Source organism: Pyxicephalus adspersus, chromosome 2, assembly GCF_032062135.1.
Source record: "Pyxicephalus adspersus chromosome 2, UCB_Pads_2.0, whole genome shotgun sequence".
Taxonomy (NCBI): Eukaryota; Metazoa; Chordata; class Amphibia; order Anura; family Pyxicephalidae; genus Pyxicephalus; species Pyxicephalus adspersus.
Window position 1 is genome coordinate 22,999,132 of NC_092859.1, and position 13,998 is coordinate 23,013,129.

Sequence of the window (13,998 nt, forward strand, 5' to 3'; positions counted from 1 at the left end):
TTGGATGGATAGCCCTGCTGCTAAGCTTGTAGAAGCCAGCCTGGGCTCCAATTAATATATGTAGTCTGCTCAGGTTACCTGGACTGGAGATGAAGGATTTCTAGCATTGGCTTCTAGGAATTATTTTATATTACAGAACATGTGTCCATACATAACAGGTCATCTTTGTGCGATCTCTCGGGATCTCTCTGTAGACCTTGGGGAGCCCCGTGTGCCAAGTTTCTCTCTTATTTCATTCCTCCCTCCTGTCTGTTCTATGTTCTCCTCCTGCCAAAATTCTATTACATTGCCACGTGTAACCACCATAACATTCAGTGGGAGTCTGATTATATTTTATTATATCCTTATATTACAACTTTAGCTGAAACGTACAGAATAAGTCAGACTGCAAGCTTTATAAAGACATAAAAGGAATGCAGTCAATAAACAATGATGGGAGTGAATCATTAGGAGGGTTTAGTGAAAATGTAAAACCAGACAGTGATTCACACTTTGGTTTGTGCAATTTTGATGCTATGGCTAGTGAAGGGCCAATCTATCCGATCTACCCAATGTGAATATAGCTGGGCACCCACAAAAAGGATGACAATTCAATCACACTAATAAAACTAATTGCTAAGATTTTGGCTTTGTTCACACGTGGTCACTGTGCCGCATTGCATTATCTTGTGTTTTTCTTGCATTATTTTAATGAAGTCATCCTAAAATTCCAGTTTGCTGCAACACACCCAACCTTCCTGTACTATTTGTTTCAAAGTACGGCACCACTACATACATGCATTGAGCTGCACTAGCATGTGCAATGTGGTGATATCCAAAATAAATTCCACCTAAATGCAATAACATCATGGCCAAACCCAAGTGAAATCTACCCAGTTAACCATGTTTATTAACTTAATTTTTTGTTAAACTTTTATCAGCCTGCATAAATAAATTACTGACATCCCAATATGCAGCAACAGGGTGATTATTCAGAAAAGCTCCACTTATCATCATTAAAAATCCATTTTGAGTTCCCCTCCAGTGATTTTGCCTACTCTGAGATTCTTCCATGTCTGCTAGAAGGGATTTCCTCTTTCCAAGTGATCAGACTGCAATATTGTAACTTTGTATCAAGTGCTGATCTCCATCGTTTGTGAACAGAAAAACTGCTCAGGCACTAACATTTACACAATTGCATGCTCTGACCCATCATCTTAGTCTAGAAAGTAAATATAGAGCTTGGATGATGGTTGAATACATATGACTCTGATTTATCTGCAGATAAATCAGGGGGAGGTATTGTGAAGGTGAGTACTGTTACCTCTGTGAATGGTAATAAATACCTGACACCACTTTCCATATGTTATTATTATATAGTGCTAACATATTACCCAGCGCTGTACATTAAATAGGGATTGCAAATGACAGACAGGTACAGACAGTGACACAGGAGGAGAGGACCCTGCCCCGAAGAGCTTACTATTTATTAGTTTATATTTTACAGGTCTGATACCACCGTTTTCCATATTACTTGATATATATCATTGGGTTACAGTATCCCATGATGAATTCTGCAGAGTTGTTTTAGTGAAGGTTGCCCCCAAGTAGACCATGAGCTGTTCATTATTTTCAAGGTTCCATTTCCCATAACACTGCCAGTGTGTAAGACGTTCAGGGCCATTTAAAGGACGTCTACAATCCTCCAATCTTTGCTGCCTCGGTGCACATGACCTTGTTATATCACACAGTCAAGGTTATCCCTTACACTCAATGTACAAACATGAAGGTGTGTTCAGGTGTTAGGGGGCACGCCAAGTACACAACACACCCCTACACACACACCCCTCTGCGTCAACAGAGGAAATACGGCTATCACCCTGATAAGCACCAGCTAAAATCTAAAAAATCAATATATAATGTGTTTGTGTGTGCTTATTGATTGCATAATATGAAAATATTTTCAATGGCTTGTCTGCCAACATCCAGGTTATGTGGTGGAGACTGACCACCTCTGGACACAAAAATAGAAAAAAAAAGAACTGGGATGATTGAGAAATATAGAGTGTGGCCTCTCTGATGGCCAGTCCACATAAAAGTTATATTGCAGTTTTAGGAGTCTGGGGGGTCACTTGCTGGTCCCATATCTGTTGCACACTTAATTGGTAAGACCCGTACCTGGCACTACTCCTACCCATCATGAAGGTTTGGATATTCCTGCCCACCTTGGGTTGCCCACTCCTTCCCGCTAAGAATAAGGAAATCAGAATTACAGATTCAAATAATAAAATTCCCCTAAAACTGAGAAAAGTGTAATTTATTCTGCTGTGATTGGTCCAGAACAGAAAATCTAACATAACAGAAATCCCTGGCTTTGCATTGCTAACCTTCTCTGAAAATACTAAATGACTGGCCATCCAATGCTTTCCTCGTCATCGTCCCTGGGCAAGTAAGACAAGTCATCAACATACTATATGTGTCCTGATTTACAGATACACAATATTGGAGAGGAGAGGTTAGTAATAAGATACGATGGGTTTATCTCATGACTTGTTTAGTTTACAAAATGTTCTATTTCTGCACAATTTGACTTTTGGGTGTGTGCTCACATAAACCACATTTCCAGCACTGGATGCATTACAAGTAAAATATTCAGAGCAGTCCACAGATCTCTCTAGCACATACAGAGAGTCTCTTTCATATTAGTGTTTACATCACTTCCATCACATATTAAAAAATAACATGTATTATGGACAGAGACAAGTAAATCATATATTTATGCATTATAGAAGCATGGAGGTATTTATCCAACTGTCCACCCAAAGCCATTGGCCTTTATTCCAAATACAGCCTATAAATAGTGCCGTTTATCCAATTGTCCATCCAGAACAGCTATTTTCTAGCCCAGATATAGTCCAAATAAAGAGCCATTTATGTAACTGTACATCCAGAGCTGCTGGTTTATATCCCAGACACAACCTATGTATAAAGCTAGAAACCATCTATTTATCCCAAGTAAAACAATTACATATATTTATTTAATACCGGGATTTTTTTACTGCTCAGTATTTCATGTTGGTTTGTCTAATAAGAAAACCCATCACTAGCTCTGCTCCTATTGGCTGCGGCACTGGATGTACACTGGAGACCAACTTCTAAACCAATCAGCTCTGAGGGTTTGTGATCCCATATTCTGCTATACAGGTCAGTGTTCACAGGATAGCAATCACCTGTTTATAAAATTCTGGAGTGCTATACACACCAAGCAAATATTAATATAAATAATTATATTCAGTGCTTCCCATAAAGGATTCTTCTAGAAGTTGATGGGGGTTCCTTGAGCAATGAGCAGTTTTTGACTATCAGGTCAGATACCACTGACACCAATGATGGTCCTTCATTGCAATGATGATATTCCTTCTGCAATAAAATAAATGTACCTGGCTGATGGCAATTTTTTAAAATATATTGACCTGTCCTTGTTCTTTTGCGGGGGCCACCGTCTTCTTTCTTCTCCCTTTTCCTAGTTCTGATCTTCACCATCTTGGCTGAGCAAGGATGGCATAACTCCTAAATATGCATCCATTCATGCAACATATTACGCAGCGCTGTGGTTCACGCCATTGTGGAGAAGAAACACACTACACAGTAATAATTATTTCAAGCTGTGGTGTGTTGTAGTGCGCTCTGTACTGTATTACATTACTTGAGAATATAAACAAGAAGAAGTATATGCCCTCTTTTATTATGCACCACTATGCACCCACTGCCAATGCCCACCGCAGGGCAGCACATTGTACATTCCAATACATTGCACATTGTATTATCAATGCGCCTGAGCTACAGCAGTCCCATAGATGTGAACTGGAACCTAAAACACATTTAAACAAAACGACTGCTGGCTGACCTCTCCTATAGGTAACCAATCATGATGTATAGGAAGCCGCCACAGCCAATCACATTTTATGTTAGTCTGAAGACCCAAAAAAAGGGTTTTATTTGGCCATTACCATTGCAATTTGCTAGGGAAGAACTGCTTAGAATTAAAATCTCATAGAGAGCAACCTGCTACCTTGTAATACCTCCTAAATGTTTCCTAGGTCTTAGTTTACTGCTGTGAAAATAGAGCGTTAAAGCTAATAAAAAGCTTCCAGAGCTTCTAAAACCAAAACTTTTTGATAGCATTAAATAGAGTAGTGTTTCTCAAACTTTTTATCATGGAGGAACCCTTGAAATAATTTTTAGGTCTCCAGGGACCCTCTCCTATAATTCCTATATCTACAGCTCAATGTAAATCAGTGTGGTGGTCAGTAAGAAGAATTTCTTTTACATTGCTTGCTAGTGAGAATAATGTCATTCTTATAGATAGCCAAAACAAATATTTGGTGTTACTTAAACTAACCTGAGAGGCAAAAATTGCTCATTGCCCAAGGAACCCTAACAACCTTTGGAGGAACCCTGTTTGAGAAACATTGTAATAGAATATGGAATGGATGGAACCGCATTAGGTGTTTATTTTAAATTTATTTTTTATTAAGTTGATTGCTCATCATTTATTAGCTTTTAAAAAGTGTCTACGTGCAGTAAACTATATATCTGGAATCTAAATTGTTCTATTTGTTATTCTGAAAAGCAAACATAAAGGAAGCATAGTTGTTGAAGACAAAACACTATTCAGTTTATCCAATATTGTGTATTATTTTTTCAATGGTCTGTAAAAATTAGAGCACAGCAGAGGTGTATCATACATATAAGTGAGATCACATACTTATGAGTTTAAAAGTGTTCCTCCTCCCTATCTCTAAAAGTTGGAAGATATAAGACCTGGTTTATTAAAGTTTTCCAAGACTGGAGAAGATAGACTATCATGGGAGAACCTAGGTGATCTAGCAAACCTGAAATGAATCAGGTCCAGGATTGAAAATATGTGCCAAATAATAGCAAATTATTTTAGGAAATCTATTCCAGGTTTGCTGGATCACATTTTTTCCCATTTGAGTCTGTCTGCTCCTGTCTAGGAGAGCTTTAATAAATCAAGCCCACTATGCATGTCTTGGGCTGTGAAGAATGGTTGTGCGTTTTGCTTTCTGTTTAAAAAAAAATCACAACCTCTGCTCCACAATTTCCAACAATCAATTCATCATCTTTATGTTGATTTGTTGATGTTTTATAATTATTGTCACTTCTTTATAACTAATCTTATAGTCAGTGCAGATTTCATGATTGGAGAGCAGCGCCTCCCAGAGGACACATTGTGAACTTCTGGAATACAGCATGGCCTTAAATATTGGCAATGTTTTTGGAGGATTGATAACAGACTTTGGCCCTTATATTTATTAAGTGGTAAATGTAGGAATGTGACTGTAGAATTTATTATTAATATCACTTCCTATTCTAGGGTGACAAATCTTAATTAACGGGGCAGCAAATAGCGGGTGAATCTCCCAAGTGGGAACTCACACTTTACTTACACTTTAAGTGAAGCTTTACACTTTAATGTTCTGTTATGTGTCAGTAAAACACTTCCAGATTGAAGGAAACAACCCTACAGAGATATGGAAGTTTGCATTCCTGAGATGTTTCCTAAAGCCCAGTCTCTGATACTCTCATCCATATCCTTGCTTCCTTGCTTTGGGTGTTTTAACAACAGGTCTTTTTATAAGGCATTCATCTAACATTCCCTGGTGGGGAATCTTCCACACCTATGTCTTTCAATAACATTGCAATAGCCTCAATTACACCTCAAGGCTCTATTAGTGCAAATGTGTTGTAGTACATCAAAAAGAACAGCAGTCCATTGCATTGCATTAAAACTTTTTTTGCACACATTAGAGTGCACTGGCTGCCATATTGCAATGCATGATAATGCACACATATTACATTTTAAAGCAATGCATTATGCACCCATAAAAATATATAGGCCCTGAAGACTCTAACATGCTGATCTAGGAAAAAATAACTCTACTACTGGTGACCTCTACTTTTAGAAATGCCAGTTGTCTGGTTGTCATTCTAACTTTCTACCTCCAATGCCTATCCATTTCACTGGTTTGCAACACACACACTAATCAAGATTCTGACTGCAAATTTCTTGAAACCAAAAGCAACCAGGCATCTGGTATCTTCAGTAGGAGGTCAGCACCAGCCTGTTTAATTCTACAAAGGGCAGATTTTGTATACAAGAGTATCCAGCAGGGGGCAGCATGCTCAGAGTTGTCTGTTGGGATGATGGAAACACACCTGGTGCTGGTTCTGTAGATTATCCAGAACTGGTTCTGGTCTTAGGATCACTTCCTGTAGTTCAGATCAAACTCCCAGGACAGGTGAGAGGGAACAGGTTTGTAGCTGGAAATCCTAATATTTTCTTTGTTATGTAATGTTACCAGTTTTGGCTCTCCAAATTCCAGAGAACATATCACAGTACTCTGCAGGGCAGGTGAATATCCTGCAATCATTACTGGCACATGGGACTGTACAGATTCACAATGTGGCTTGTTTGGTAGCTTTGGAATGTGGATTTTAAGAGTTATTTAATCCAGCCTAGTGATTGGAAACACATAACTATTCTCTGTTACTATATAGTAATATTCCTAGTAATGGCTGCCAATAATATAAACAAATGGATTAGCTCCATATGATTTAAATGTAACAACAAAATATTTTATACTTTGAATGACAATCTCTGTCAATATCTATCAGTCTGTCTATCATATATGTCTACTTCTTCCCTAGATTGCGTTCAGTAATAAAGCTTGGCTTGGTTAATCATTGACCTAGAACAGAAGATACTTTTTTTACATCATATAGTGTCTGTTTGGTTTTCCTTTATTCTGATGAGGATCTGTGTTTCACACTAATCTCTTTCATATTGAGGGGCCATTTGTTGCAAAAATATGACTTCAATGCATAACATCAAAATGGCAAAAGTTCAAATTCTACCAGTTTTTGCTAAAATTGGGGAAACTGGCCCCTTTATTTTTTGGATCCTAAATCATTAAATTTGTCATTGTTACAGGGCATTACTTCTAACATATAATGATGGCTGTGGTGGTACAGTTCATGGTGTAATGTAAATGGTTTATTTTGTTTAGATAAAAATGGGTGACTCAGGTTCGGCAACCAAACGGCACAACCCTGTGGACAGCATACGTCGCAAGATAAAGACCATTGAGATGCGGGACCAAGAGTCCAACCCCCATTTGCAGATACCCAAATTTCAATCTAGGAACTTTGACAGTCCTCAGTCCAGTACTAAGAAAGACCTGGAAGAGGTTCTTAAGAATCGGGCCATGAAGAGTGCCAGCAAAGAAGCAGGCAGCTTCTCCAGCCCTAGTGCGGTGGCCGGCTTTTCTCCACGGATCCAGGTCCATTCTCCATTGATACAGCAAACATTGGACTGTGACTCCCCATTGAGCAGTATGCTCTATTCTGCCAGTGTGGTCTCCAAAGAAAAGGCCAAGAAAGTTTGGCCATCCTGCAGCTCCCAGAGCTGCTCCACACCAGTCGTCCTTCCCCGAGATACTCACTTTAAATTTCACCAGTCTACCATACCGGGCTCTGAATTTAAGAGTGTTATCCTCGAAGACCGGATCCTGCCCTCCATCTCAAGTTTTTACTTTGAGCAGAAATCTGAAAATTTTACTTTGAGATCTCCAGTGGTGAAGAGGTTGTCGATGAGTGAAAGTGCAGGTAAAACTCCTGGAGGAGGGTGGCAATGGGGCACAGGGGGCTACCACATCAACAACGTTATGTTTAGCAGGTCACTGTGACCCCATGGCTACTCATTCTGCATGTTCATGTCTACTCTGCAGGTTTGAAGCGTATAATAGAACACAAAGCTGAGCCGGCAGCTGAAGTCAGTCTGATTTGCGAGGAGGATTTGCTAGACAGCATTTTTCATGCCTGCGACACTGAACACAGAGGTGAGGGCCAGGGCTGTAACTGTACAATGGGAGCCCATAGAAAGAACCATTAGAGCCCCAACCTATACTATCACCATTACTAAATTCTAATTTGTGCTGCATTTGTTTAGGGATTCCCAAACTTTATATGTGTCCATCAGTGGTGGATGTAGGCAGCGGTGGGCCCTGGTACAGAAGTGACTTGGGGCCATCGTGCAGTAAGCTTTGCCCCTCCGTATGTCCACCCCTGTGGTTCATTTTATCCAAATTGATCAGCTTTAGTGTCATGAATTGATGGTGTAACCAAATGGTTCTGGGCCATTATGGGTGGGGAGAAAAGGTCCAGAGGGTACTAGGACTGACTTACAGGTAATGGAGACCACCGGGTGGGTATGTTACCTAGCCATTTAATATGTTGGTGGAAGACTGGACAGTGGTACAGTTGGAGGCATGGCAGCCACCACAACTAATGTTCCCTTCCCCCAGTTTTACAACAATATAGCAGGGCAGGGCGCCCAATGTAGAAGTGGCCAAGTCATATATTTGTAGCTGGTGTCATAATGTAGGAGTTGTATTTTTTGAGGGGATTGGTAACCCATTTATAAGTTGGAAACCCATATATAAGTAATTTTTGGACTCAGGTAAAGTGGCTGTGTCAAAGATTGTGGATTACCTGCGTCACACGACCAGCCGTGGCTCAGAGGACAGCGGACTTAGCGAACTGTGCCAAATGCTGGACCCTGAAAAGAGAGATATATCGATGGACCTGGACACCTACCATGCCATTATGAAGGAATGGGTGGACGATTGCCGCAACAATGCGTAAGAAAAAAATGCATTTGAGTATCTATATTCTTGGTGTTATCAGACCTTATACCTGGCATCCAAGTCATAATTATAATAGTTTGTGCAATGGGGGGGGGGGTTATTTTTTAACTTTATTGAATTTTACCTATGAAATGTGCCATTCTCTACCTGTTCACTACAGACAATTCCATTTCCAGGCACTTAAAGGGGTGCAGTGTAATTGGTGATTGCAATTGCTGATGTTTTGTGTCTTCCAGCACTGAAATTAAGTTGAAGGAATCTGCTATTGCAGAGGATTCTATGATAAAACTCCGGGACAGTCTAATGGCAGGTGAGATCAGATGCCACCACCTCATTCATATATATGATTTTTTTTCCTTATGTACCATTTGTATTATAGGTATAGTTTGCAATCTGTAATCTAGTTTTGTTCTGTAGTTATAAACGGTGGCTCAGTGGTTAGCACTTTGGCCTTTGCAGCGCTAGGTCCCAGGTTGGACACTATCTACATGGAGTTTGTAGGTTCCCTCTGTGTTTGCGTGGGTTTCCTCCCAAATTCCAAGAACATGCAGTTAGTTTAATTGGTTTCCCCCAAAATTGATCTTGGACTGTATAACAAACATATGACTATGAAAGGGACGTTAGATTGTGAGCTTATTTGAGGGACAGTTGTCTATGGACTTTGTACAGCACTGCGTAACATGTTGGCACTATATAAATATTGTATAAGAATAAGTTGATTTCTATATTGTGCAGTGCGGAGGATCTCGGGGACCACCATGAATATTACATCGGGCAGTCTGGAGGCATTTGGCGGTGACATCTCCCGGGATCTGTAAGTGAAATCATTGTATATTTATGATGCACTAATCTCTGCATAATGCCAGAATCGCATGCAGTGACAATTTTGTGTGCCGAGTTAGCACTACTGGCCAATATATAGTTTTACTTTCCATAAAAACAGCACATCAGGAGAACTACCAGCACAGCAGAGTTTATTGGAGCCTGTTTTTTCCTGTACCAACACTTAGCATTCTGGACCTGGGAATATTCAAGCAGAAAATAGAAGTCAGGACAAGAGAAGAAATATTTTCTCTGTCATCAGCGTTTAAAGCTAGGGAATCAGTATGACAGCCTTTTTATTAAGTCAGCATTAGCAGCTTATTAACTATTATTGCTTGTCACGGGTCCTAAAAAATGCTTGATGTGACAGGTTCTCTTTAACAATCATTTGCTGTCTTGACACTGTTGCTGTTACTATTTGACTTGCTCAGAAATCTGTTGTCTGATTAGTTTCTATAGTTGCTATGAACAGTTTGTTTCTTGGAAAGCTTGAGGGAGTGCAGTGACGCCACCCGTTATGTTGCTGTGAAGGTGGAAGGTATGGGGGGGTTTGAAATACATCCGGTTTATAGAAATTAGGATTTCCATAATTTGATGCTCTGTGCAAAAATATTAATAAAAATGCTACATTAAGGGAACAGTTCAGTTTAATATGAGCATTCTTGGACCTGACCTGCCTACCAAGGGTTTGTATTTTTTGCATCTAGCTGTCACTTATCTCTAACAATGTAATTAGCCTGATATTACCGGTAAGCCAGTATGTTCCCAGGATCCAGCTTTGTAGGTCTCAGGAGATGGGTAGCACAGAAGCAAGAACAATGGGAGACTTTGGTAAATTTGGCTGCAGTGAGGTCTAGATCTATTATAGGGGCTTTCACCATCCCTGCTTGACTTCTCAATTTATTTTGAGAATGTAATAAAAGAAGTTAGCTTTTCAAGGTATCAAAATGTGATTAGAAGAGTTCCTTATGCTGGATTGCATAAGAAATAGAAAAACCTAGCAGGTTTTCAGTCCAGAAGAATTCATATGTGATTTAAATGTCACGTATGGATTCATAAACCCTTTCAACTGATTTCCGGCAATCAGGTTTTATTTATTTTTCTTGTTCCCATGTGTGTTCCATTTCAGTATTCTTCTGTCTATAGCAGTAATATTCTTACATACGGTAGTTATTAACTTTTAATTGACAATAAAGTGCAGCATTCTGCATTATACAATTTGTCCAGCAGAGGGCAGAAGTCTCACTTGTTGCAGAAAGTGCAGAGATGCATAATGCAGCATTTGATATGTTGTACAATGATTTTCTTGCCAAAGGTTTTGTATGAATAAATATTATTTTCACACATTGCAAATGCATAGAGATGGCAAAATACCCAGACCTCCAGTATTTGATATTTCTGATCTAGATATCCCATTGCAGATATCCCTTAAAAAAAAAAAAAGTTTTACAGATCAGCAGATAATGAATATTTGTAGTGTTACCTGATAAGATGATCTGTTCAAAAGTAGACTTGGCCACTGTCCATCAAATGAAATGTCACAAGCAATTTTTTTGAGTGAAATTTATTGAGCCTCTGTTAAGAGCTGCACGAACCACATCTAATAAATTCCAGCGCAATTTGCTGATGAAGTTTATAATAAATTCTGATACTGTAAACTTTGACTACTATTGTGATTAAGATGCTAAAACAATTGTATTATTTAGCTGCAAGGAAGCGTCAGCCTTATGTACAATAGGAGGGTCAAGAACCTCATCTGATGACATTTTCTAATCTCCTTGTACAGCCAACTATATATGGGCTGAAGATTTTTCCACTTCAAATGATGTTGATGCCCCTCCGAATCTCATTATCTCCCTCCTTTCTGCTCATTTTCCTAAAATATTACTAACTTCCCTTTTTCAGGCATTCAGTTGAACTCTGTATGTGGCATTATGCAAAGACCTTGTGCAATAGCAGTTTCCTTTCCATCAATGCCTCTTGTAATGACTATTTAACTCATGCAAAGACAACCACAGAAGGACAATGTTGATACAACCCCACTCTAATGTGACTTCAAATCCTAATGTAGAACTCCACTTACCCTGGAGAGTCCCCTGATCACTTTCCGTAAGGGTCCCATGTGTGTGAATATTGCTTCAGTAATTCTGGTGAACTTCTCCCTGTGTTACCAGTAAATCTATTATATTATTTCTCTGTATTAATCTGACTTACAAGGTTCCATTCCAAATAGACATAACTAGAAAAGCATCATATAAGCTTCAACATATGTCATTCCAAAAGAAATTTTACTGTTTTGAATATCCAGCCATCATAATATCAATAATTTTAACCCAATTGTTTCTGCATTATCACCCCCTCAGGTGCTACCCTAATGGGTTAAAAAAAAATTCTGCTACCATTCGATTATCATTCAATTTCGCTAATTTAATTGTAAATTTAGTGACTTATATTTGAGCTCCATAAGCAGTATTTAAAGAATGGTTTTGCAGTATGTGTGTGTACAAAAAAATAAATACTGAAATAAGGCTATATATATATATATATATATAATATATATATATATATAGCCTTAAATACAATCCGCAATATATATATTGCCTTATTCCGCTATTTTTTTTTTTTTTGTAAGGTAGGTAGATATACCAGCCATACATTGGTTGTATCTACTTTGGTAATGCGTTTCTATTTGTCTCCTCAGTGATACTTCAGATCTCATCACCTGCGTCGCCGATTTGCAGTACAACAACCAGAAATTGCAGGAGCAGAAGGGCAAGCTGAAGAGCGCCATAGAGGCTCAGGAAGAGACCAATCACCGTCTGCTGGAGGAGAACGAGGAGCTGCGCAACCAGTGGAGGAGGTGACACCTGTGCTTTATATACATGCATCTTCTGACCATTAAGGGGTATTCATGACCTAATAGTGTTATTGATCATTTTTCTAAGTTGCACAAACTGGATGACAGCTGTGTGTAGGAAAATGTCCCCCTCACCCTAAAACGGACCTTTATCTTATTTATATCAGCACTGTAGAACTTCTGGACCCTTAAACCCTAGGGTGGGCCTCCATTATGGTCCCCATTGACCTGAAATAATTGATTTAACTAAAAATGGTCTGTGGTTTCTGTAGACCAGATCAACTAAATCTAAATACATTAGATCTCAGAAAACCTAAAAGTTTATGTTTTGGTGTTTTGAGTGGGTCCGGCCATCAAGGGGCCTCTGAGAGTTGATTTGGATACAAATAGATAGTAATGGGATAGGCAGACCTGGGTGAAACATTTTCTTGTGTACAAGCTGGTTTTGATTTTTTTTTTCTTTTAATTCTGAGCCCTGATGAAGGGAGCCTCAAATCCTAGGAACAGGTTGGCCTGTTCCTGTAGATCTTTCACGATGACCTAAATATATAAAAGGTAACGATTTTGGCATACTCTCGGCCTCATTCATCAGTGGCACCTAATAGATCCTTGAACAGCTGTCTTGTGAAGGAGATATTGACTAGACAGCTTAGAAAACCATATCTAATAAGTAGATTGGCATGATTTTTTTGACTTTCATTCCATATCTCCACCTCTGGGTTGCCACTCTTATTACAGTTTGGCTGGCCTATTGCTCTTGTATTACAGTTGAACACGAAGTCTTGCGGATCCTGGGATTTTGTGCCACAATATCCGGTATTCTTTAGAGTTGGTTGGATCATGTTGATAACTATGGCTATTGTCCTAAATGTGTGGATAGGTTTCACCCCTGGCTATTTTTTTTGCTATTTTTTTGTCTACACTGGGGTGATTTGCAGCTCTCATTGGAGTGACAGAAAGTGACAGGAAATCTATTTTTGGTCACCCCAAAGAGAAGTGACAGCTTTCTAAAAATAGATATTCTCCTTTTTTTGAGAAGAATTCCTCTTCACTTGCCTTTCTCTGTAACGGTCAGCAACCTTTACTATCACAACAGCCATTTTGCCCCCTCATCCACTAAAGAAAAATAGTCTGGAGCCGCAAAACATAACACCGCTTATAAACTTTTAAATGTTTTAATCTTGTTTTTTTTTATTTTACCTGTTAACAACAACAGAATACAACAAACAGAACTGCAGTGTGCCTATATAGGCCTACTTTGAAATCAATTAAACACTGAACTATTTTATTATCAATTATTTTATTTAAATTTACTGTGATCATGATCAAATTAATCCAATTCATATGATAATATATTTATTTATTTAGATGTATGTTCATCATGATTCATTATCCCAAGATAAATGCATAATTTATCAGATGAATAATATTTGATTAGTTAATATATAACTGAAAAATCCATAATGATAAATTAAAAAAAAAAAAAAATTAAATTCATGAGGATATATAATCAAATTCAGATATTAAAGTAATTAAATTGGAGTACATAATCAAATTCCTCTATACCTAAAGACATTCAAAAAATCGAATAATGCATAATGGTGTTGAAAA

General features: G+C 38.5%; 1 protein-coding gene across 2 annotated transcripts in view; it reads left to right on the forward strand.

Moving 5' to 3' along the window:
- The first annotated feature begins 7,076 nt into the window (after window positions 1-7,076).
- The window catches only part of IRAG2 (inositol 1,4,5-triphosphate receptor associated 2), a 51,741-nt gene continuing 44,819 nt past the window's right edge, over window positions 7,077-13,998 (forward strand). For both annotated transcript variants that reach the window (XR_011919307.1, XM_072399932.1), the window contains exons 1-6: window positions 7,077-7,668; window positions 7,791-7,901; window positions 8,522-8,702; window positions 8,945-9,018; window positions 9,444-9,522; window positions 12,232-12,390. Coding sequence is in view for 1 of the 2 variants with exons in the window: in XM_072399932.1 (XP_072256033.1) it covers window positions 7,077-7,668; window positions 7,791-7,901; window positions 8,522-8,702; window positions 8,945-9,018; window positions 9,444-9,522; window positions 12,232-12,390 (1,196 nt within the window). In the remaining variant the exon portion in view is untranslated. The remainder of the gene's footprint in view (window positions 7,669-7,790; window positions 7,902-8,521; window positions 8,703-8,944; window positions 9,019-9,443; window positions 9,523-12,231; window positions 12,391-13,998) is intronic.